The 8,970-nt window shown below is 38.5% G+C and overlaps 1 protein-coding gene across 2 annotated transcripts in view; it reads left to right on the top strand.

The window, feature by feature from the left end:
• The first annotated feature begins 546 nt into the window (after positions 1-546).
• The window catches only part of LOC117940146 (deoxynucleoside triphosphate triphosphohydrolase SAMHD1-like), an 11,817-nt gene continuing 3,393 nt past the window's right edge, over positions 547-8,970 (top strand). Inside the window, exons 1-10 of one of the 2 annotated variants that reach the window (XM_034865520.1) lie at positions 547-855; positions 2,292-2,454; positions 2,577-2,692; positions 3,602-3,696; positions 4,441-4,581; positions 4,672-4,772; positions 5,673-5,781; positions 6,465-6,556; positions 6,681-6,796; positions 7,829-7,962. In XM_034865520.1, the coding sequence (XP_034721411.1) occupies positions 807-855; positions 2,292-2,454; positions 2,577-2,692; positions 3,602-3,696; positions 4,441-4,581; positions 4,672-4,772; positions 5,673-5,781; positions 6,465-6,556; positions 6,681-6,796; positions 7,829-7,962 (1,116 nt within the window). In that variant the 5' untranslated portion in view covers positions 547-806. Of the gene's footprint in view, positions 861-2,291; positions 2,455-2,576; positions 2,693-3,601; positions 3,697-4,440; positions 4,582-4,671; positions 4,773-5,672; positions 5,782-6,464; positions 6,557-6,680; positions 6,797-7,828; positions 7,963-8,970 lie in introns of both variants that reach the window. The other variant, XM_034865519.1, reaches the window with a different exon arrangement.

Here is an 8,970-nt window from a genome sequence, read left to right as displayed (position 1 = left end):
AATCAAGCATCAGGATAAACATGGGGGGTAGCTCTGCTATGGCTGTGTGTGTGTGTGTGTGTGTGTGTGTGTGTGTGTATGTGTGTGTGGTTCTGCAAATAAATAAATACCATTGTAAAGACTACCATACACCTTGCATAAGAATCATATAAATGCTAGCAAATAATAACAATAAACCCACTATTAATTACAGTATCTAAATGCAGAGTAACTACTTCATCATGTAAATAATGCACCTGAAATACAAACATGAGCAAGGATGTTCAACAATCTCCATTATGAATCAACAGCCAGGTAACAGGTGAAGAACAAAAACAACGAGAGGACGTAGCAGTAGCATTGGCAGGCTTATGTGGGTGAGTTGGGCGTTTGTATTTCTTATGCATGGGGCTGTACAGCTCGCACTGCAACACTGTCAGCTGCTGCAATTGTTTTAGCTTGCTGAACAGCAGATTCCACTTGAGATGCACTTGTAACTACTGGAATGTGTTAAGCACTACTCTTCAATGAGTGATTCATAACTTCCCATCTCTGAACAATGGTGATAATGGTATGGTGGCCAGAATATTATTTTAGCATTTAATTCAGCAACTTAAGTTTCAGGTATGTTAGTTGGTCTTTTGATATGTTTTTTCTTTGTCTAATCAATTACAAAAGAATTTCCCTATTAGGGCGGGAACCAATATGATAGGTGTGGCGAAGATATAAAAGTTTGGCAGGCTGGGTGATTTTGTACAGGTCTGCCTTGATCAGCTGTATAAACAACGTGATCCTGACTGTCCTAACATCGGTTAGACGCAGATACAATGTCTGACAGCTCCACACCACCACAGAAGAAATTGAAGATGGACGATAGCAAGTTAAGATATCGAACCTAACTGTACAGCACACTACATTTCCACGGAGAAGACAAGGGAAGACTAAACACAGGGAAGCTGAAGAGCTTGTACAGTAGAATAACCAGTGAAGGAGTGTGAACTTACACAGTCACTAAGTCAACATTGATCATGTCTACAGCAATAGATGATGAGACGTCGAGGCACGGACTATGAAGATGAGGAAGATTGCAGTATAAAAAAATGAAAAAAACAAATAGTTTACTGATCACTGAGGAGTCTTTTTACTGGTAAACCTTTGGGTAAATGGACTATATCCCAGTTTAGTTTTTTACCTAGTGCTAATTGATCCATCAGCATGTTATTCCTTTGTAGCTTTGAATTCTTGTTTGGGCTCATTGGGCCTCATGCAAGAACATTTTCCTTTTCTTATTCTCTAGCTAGTTCACAGCTACCCTCAGGAAAACTGAAGCCGGGTGTACTGGGTAGTTATTCTGCATTTAGAAAATAAAATTAATAGTGGGTTATTGTTATTATTTGCTAGAATTTAAATGATTCCTATGCATTGTGTATGGTAATCTTGAAAATGTTATTCATTTCTTTGCAGAACCACACACACACACACACACACACACACACACACTACCCATGCCCATGTTAATACTGATGCTTGATTGTAATAAATGATCAACAGAGAGAAGTAGTCTCGGCCTGTGTTTTAACAGACACACCTTGAGCCAAGTTGGAAACCAGAATCAGCTTTAAATCCAGTCCTAATCTACTGTAGTCCTCACTAACAAGTTTACAATCATTTCACGGGGGTTACCGTTTTAATTGTTTGCCTTATCATTACCGAATTCAATCTAATTGTATGGGAATATACAGTTGACTACAGAACGTTCCACTTGACGCACCACTACAAGACGACTGACAGATTCATATCTTGCTGCTCAGTCCGAATCTCTTTAACCTGGAGTCCCAGTCTCTGTCCCAATAATCATATATGGGAGGTTTTAGGCATGTTAGCAGACATTCCTTAAAATCTAGTCAATGGTGGGCACCCAGATAGCTCAGTGGGTTGAGCCATGTATAGAGGCTTGCTCCTCGACGCAACGGCCCAGGGTTCAAATCCAGCCTGTAGCCCCTTTGCTGCATGTCACTCCTCTCTCTCTCCCCCTTTCATACATCTCTATCTGCCTATCTAATAAAGGCAAAAAAGAAATGTAGTCAATGGCATATAAAGAGCATTTTCTCCATGTCCACTAAAGTTAAAATGGTTGTCATTCACAAGGCTGCTTTTGCTTTTATACTATAAGTAAATTTTCTAGCTTGTACTTTGTTACTTTTACATGAGTACTTCTACTTTTACCAGAGTATTTTTTAACACAAGTATCTGTATTTCTACTTGAGTACGGGAAGTGAGTACTTTTGCCATCTCTGTCTGTGTGTTCCGTCAGGTGTTTAATGATCCCATCCACGGGACGGTGATATTACACCCACTTCTCATCAAAATCATCGACACACCTCAGTTCCAGAGACTGCGAAACATCAAGCAGCTTGGGGGGGCCTATTTTGTTTACCCTGGAGCCTCCCACAACCGCTTTGAACACTCCATCGGGTATGTGCGGGTGTAATCAGATAAACAGTTATGTGTCTTAACCGAATCACAATCCAAATTAATTTAAGACTAGTTTGCAGTCATGAGTTTTTAATTGTTGTGTATTGTGTGTGTTGATAAAGGGTGGCACACTTGGCAGGTCAACTTGTAGAAGCTCTGCGTGCAAGGCAGCCGGAACTCAACATTGATGACAGAGACGTCCTTTGTGTGAAGATTGCTGGTCTCTGCCATGACCTGGGTGAGTGACACACATCTTTTCACTATAGCATGTCATATGTTTTAAATGGTTATTACTGGGTGTGATGAAGAATGAAAATGTTTAGTTTTCAGCATTTATCCTGTGTGCACTATCCTATGCCTATGAGTTTTCTTTTTTAATTTTTGTTTAAATTTGTGAGCTGGATGCAACATAACTTCGTTCTGCTGTGCATGTGCGCTGTGAAATAGTATGAATGACAATTAACTTCCTCTAAAACAACAATCTATATGAAATGAAAGTGAAACTATGTATGAATTGTGACAAAAACAGTGCTAATCTACAATGATGGTAAGGGTTAAGGCAGGCATTAAAGGTGCAGTACGCCATAAATAATCAATTGTAATTATGTTTTGTTTCAATAGAGAATATATATATATATTTAAAAAAGAGTACTTATGTAAATGTTATTGTTGAATGTTGAGAATTAACGACAAGAGTTCATGTTGATAAGATAGAGGTTTCAGAAGCTTGCATGGCAAATATGATACAAATGGTTCAAACAATGACCTTTTCTCCTGGAAGGCATTTATAGTGTTAGCACACAAAAAGTGACTTAATTCAATCATTCTCTACTAATACAATAGAAACTCAATAGTTTCTTTTAGTGAGCAGTCACAATCTGAGGCTTGTTTAGATTCAATAACAACTTCAATTTGATAGAAATTGAAGTTGGAAAAGTAGCAAATGTTACTGAACGACTCAAAGCTGTGACTTTGGCATGACTGCCATTATGTTGTTGCATTGACAGGAAATAACACTGGATAAAATGTCACTCATCCTGACTTTATCAAATCAACAAATAACATGGAAGAAATGTTGACAGAAACAAGCCTGTAAGATTTACTAGATCTACACATGGTTCATTTATATTTATTTCTCCATATCTAGGACATGGGCCCTTTTCCCATCTGTATGATCAAATGTTCATACCCAAAGTACCACATCCACCAGGTGAACTAGGTGATAAAATGGCAAAGTGGAAGGTAAGAACTTATTATTATTTATGTTGTGTGATGTGTGGTATATTAACCCACCAGCCAGGGCAAAGACATAAACAAAAGGTTTGTGTTTAGCAGTCAAGGTTGCAGCAAAACTAAAGAGCCAAAGTAACGTAGTGCTGGCTTGCTTCTTTGAGAGCCAAAATGACAAATTAAAAAATTATTAATTCTTTAATCGAATTAATCGTTGATATGTACCAGCACATACCTCAGTCCTTGTTTTTTTTCATGTTCATTGAATCTTAGTAGGGTGGGATGTAATAACTGTGTATTACTAGTACAAATGTAAACTGAACCTGAACATGACCTGAGAACAAGTGGGCACTTTTTGCAATAATCTCAAGTTGCCACTCACTTTTACGTTTATATTTTGTTAATGTTTTGTATTACATGGACATTGTCAATTTCACTTGTAGTAGTAGTAGTTTAATCTACTTGTTCTTAGTAGCTTTAGTTCACTAGATTTCTCCCTAGCTTTGCTGGAGTTCAACTTCTTCCAGTAGTATCTTAGCTTAGCATAAAGACTGGAAGCCAATAGAAACAGCTAGCCTGGCTTTGTCCAATAGTAACAAATCCTGCCTACCACCTCAGCAGAGGATCATAAGAGCATGAGAGATCAACGATAATGTGTCCAACATGGCAGACCTCACAGTCTGTGTATCCTGTGAAACTTCTTAAAGTCATTCTCTTTAAAGTCTCATGATAATATTAATAATGTGTATCTTGTAGCACGAAGACGCCTCTGTGAAGATGTTTGATCATCTGGTGGAATCTATATCTCTGCTGAAAAAGCTGGAGGATGAGGATAAGGTTTTTATCAGAGAGATGATTAATGGACCAGAAGGACAGGAGGACCCTAATGCAGTCAAGGTCAGTCCTGCCTGTGTGAATTAAGTGAAATCAGTCAGTATCATCATCATCATTGATTATAATACCATTATAATGCTATTATCTCCACAGTGGCCGTATAAGGGTCGGAAAGAGGACAAATCCTTCCTCTATGAAATCGTGGCCAACAAATTGAATGGCATTGATGTGGATAAGTTTGACTACATTGCCAGGTGGGGATTGTTGTACAGAAACTGTAGAGCAAGTCATTCCTTGATGCAGAGTGACTCTGGACTGTGGAATCAGTTATGTTTCTCCAGGAGTGTTACGATTGCACAGTCTGGGATATTTTTAAAGAATCCTGTAAGGACTTGGATGAAATGACTGATGTTGTTTGCTCATATGTGGCCTCCTGTAGAGATATGATTATCCCCTGCAAACAAGTAAAGATATACCCTAATAATAAACCATGGGTGAACAGGTCCATAAAAGAAGAAAAAAAGACACGCTCATTAGCATGGAACTGCCTCTGATCGCCATGTAGCCTCCTCAGCTTAATGTTGAGATATCTAAAACAAAACAAAGATATAAGTCTAAACTTAAAAACAGTATGGCTGAAAACACCATTGGCTCTGCCTGGTCCTGTATGAAAACCATAGTGGGCATCCAGAATCAGATTAAAAATAGCCCTGTCTATCTAGAGGGGTTTAAATCTAATGCTGAGCTTGCCAATGCTTTCACCCATTTCTATAGCTCTTTCTAAAATGTAAACAGGACCATCATTAAATATGCGGATGACTCCGTTATAGTGAGTCTGCTCCATAAAAATGACAGAGGTCACAGACCAATAATTGAAGACTTTGTCCAATGATGTGAGGAGTCACTGTCTGTAAAAAAGGACAACAGCGTCTACGCTGCTTGAGAAAACTACCATTTTCATATCGACAAGACCGTGATGGCATAATTTTATCATGCTTTTATTGAACCCATCATATCATTCTCCTTAGCGTCATGGTTTGGGTGTGTTTCAGTTAAGTACAAGAATCGGTCAAGTAAGCTGACCAGGGAGTCCCAGCTGCACCCCCCATCCCTGTATGTTAAACAACAACTTTCTTCACTCTGTCTCTTCTCAGGGACTGCCACCACCTGGGCATGAAGAACAACTTTGACCATCTCCGCTTCATACAGTATGCCAGAGTGTGTAAGGTGGAAGGGCTGAATCACATCTGCAGTAGAGACAAGGTGCTCACATTTTTACTCCTGCTTTTGTTAAATCCATTCGTTAAATATTTTAAAACAGCATCTATGTGGTTTATTGACTTTTATTCTATACCTGTCTTATTATATTCTATTTTATATTCTCTTTAATAAAGGTTTTTAATAGTTTTAACTGCTCATTAATGTGACCAACAGGGGCAAATGCACTGCAACCTAATGAAACTAACACAAATATACAAAACACAAGCAAATAAGGAAAACATCTTCAATAATTTGACGACACATGAGCTGCAAATACATAAACGGTGCAAAAAGAAAAGCACACAAACCCCCAAAACAAATGTGATGCAAAATGAAAAGCAGACAATGGAGTTTGGAGTATCACCTGTGACCTGAGCCAATAAAATACTTCGGTTTTTTGGGGTTTGTGTGCTTTTCTTTTAGTACTTGTAGTAGTCCTTTTGTGTATTTGGTTGTGTTGTGAGTATTTAAAGTGCATTTTCTAAATGCTGCACATGTGTTGTCAAATTAATGAAGTTGTTTTCTTGATTTGCTTGTATTTCATTAAGTTTCAGTGTGTTTGTCCCCTGTCAGCCACCATAAATGTTTGTTGGAAAGCACTTTGAATTGTCTTGTTGAAATATGCTGAATACATAAAGTTGCCTTGCCTTATTAGTTATGACTAAACTATAGGCAATCCTCTACAGGAGGTGAACAATCTGTATGACATGTTCTACACCAGGAACTGTCTCCACAGAAGAGCCTACCAGCACAGAGTGAACAAGATCATAGAGTATATGTGAGTAGCTAACCTTCCCACGTTGGGCCTCTAACAACAATTAGCTTCTTCTGATGCAGCTTCATCATTCACTCTATTGTGTGGTATGCATAAAAGTGATAATATGTTGGGTATGGTCATCCAGGATCGCGGAGGCCTTTTTAAAAGCAGACAAGCATATCCAGATTGAAGGCTCAGAAGGCCAGAAGTACACTCTCTCTAAAGCCAAAGGTGACATGGAGGCCTACACCAAGCTGACAGGTATGTAGATACCACTGTGTGCTGTGAGCTTGTGTTTTAACATTAAAAACAACTGACAGTTTTCTGAATTATTCTAAGGATTTTGATTGCTTACCTGCACACAAGGACGACTATTGAGGCCACAGTTGTACTACTTTGGCAGAAAGCATACAATGGGGTTAGGATAGAATTTTTTATTCAAGTTGTAATCATCAATCTATCTAGAAGACATGGAAACAGTGTTTCAGTGTGAGGCAAGTTGGTCCTTAAATATAATAAGGAACATTTTGGAAAAGGTAATGGTATTTTGTAAAGGCTAAATGAAAGACAACCCTCCAAACTGCACATGCTAGCCATGCTTTTACTGTAGCTCCACGCAAGTCGCTTCAGCACGTGGAGCATCCTTAACTTTCTGTTCCTAGTTACTTTTGCTGATCTACAATTGGGCTATTTGACACCTCCTTTACCCATCCTTTCAGTTACTGTCATCAGGTCGACACTATGGCGTCCCATTTGCAAAGAAGAACATATGTAAAAACCAACCAAAAGTCAGACGTCCAACAGATCCACTCGAGCTTCTTCTTGCACTGTTTTTGCTATTTGCACGTCTGCACAGTCACTGTTTTTATAAAGTTTCTATATGTATCTTTCATGTTCTTGTGTATATTATGTCATTTGAGCCTGCCCTGTCATTGAGAAATTGCTGTCACTCTTGACAGACAATAAAGTTATTCTTATCTCATCCTATCAAGCAACTTGCTGAAGTTTTGAAGGTGTCCATTATTTATAGTGTCCATAATAGATGACAACCGGTCCTGTAAATAAGAAAGTTATAAAGGTGATATACATGCCAGATTGAGCTAAATTTTATCAAAACTTTTTAAATAAAATTGATTTAATGGTAGTGGTAGTTCAATAGAATAGTCTTACATTTTCAAGAACATAATTAATGAAGTACATCAATTATTTATTTGTAAAACACTATGAATGAATTTGTAACCTTTTCTGTGGTTTGTTTTAACTCAGCTGTCTTTCACTCACTTTGTCGTGTAGATCATGTGTTTGATCAAATACTCAACTCTTCCTCCGCGAAGCTGGATGAGGCAAAGAAGATTCTAGAAAGGATCATCTCTCGAGACCACTACAAGTTTCTGGGTGAAACCAATCCTGAACAATTCCCCACCGGGGTAAGCATTAATGTCTTTGTTAAATCACACGGTGCGTTACAAGCAACATCTGGTAAGGTGGTTTTTATGGTTGCTGCTTGTCTGATAAAATCAAGATGACTAAGTAGTCCTCTAACTTTGCTTCCACACAGAGTCCCGTCTGTGACTGGGTTACAGACACTCCTGGTTACCCTAACAGTCCCCTCCTGCTCCCTGGGACGGCACATTTAAATATAGCCAGAGTCACAATGTAGCTGTTGATATTTACATATCTGGTGTCTCATTTATAAAACTGTGTGTAGGATCCTTACTAAGAGTGTACGTACGCCCAAAAGCCCAAAGTGGCTTACACCAATAAACGAACATTTATAAATCAGAGATGACCCACAGGTGTGTGCACGTTGATCAGCCTCTTATCCCGCCCTGTACACTCCCATTTTTAACCATAAATAGTCGATGCAAAACACCTCCATTCGCCCGTGAATGCTGATAAGCATGTTAATGACCCCGGCAGTTTTTTCTTTACGCTGAATCATGACGACTGGTGGAGAAAAAGCGGGGGAAAAATGCTCGGGAATTTCTGCCAATTATAATATAATTTCGGCCTGTTGTTGTAGGGAGATCTACAGACTAACTTTATTAATAATAACTTCCAAAATGGTAGGCATTACAGCACTCGGGGACAGCTTTGATATACCAGACCTACAGTATATGTTAAGATTTATCAGAACTATAAATCATATCAAAACAATCCTTTGTATATATAAAAACAAAGTCATGTGGAAGTACTTCTACTGTGAGTTGTCAAGATGGAAGGCATTTTAAATCTCTCACCTTTTCTCCTCCCTCCCTATGGAGAAGATTCTCGGTTGGAAAATTGATTGTTAACATAAGATATTGTTGATGTTATTCTGATCTTGAGGTTGATAAGTGTTAAGTGATAAGTGATAAGTTGTTGTGGTTTGGGGTTTTTAGTTGGGTTCATTTTCCCTTTTTCATTGGCCTCCTTGTGTTTTTGTCTGTTTTTCT

The sequence above is a fragment of the Etheostoma cragini genome, unplaced genomic scaffold, assembly GCF_013103735.1.
Source record: "Etheostoma cragini isolate CJK2018 unplaced genomic scaffold, CSU_Ecrag_1.0 ScbMSFa_1793, whole genome shotgun sequence".
Lineage (NCBI taxonomy): Eukaryota > Metazoa > Chordata > Actinopteri > Perciformes > Percidae > Etheostoma > Etheostoma cragini.
This window is presented reverse-complemented; position numbering and strand designations above follow the sequence as displayed.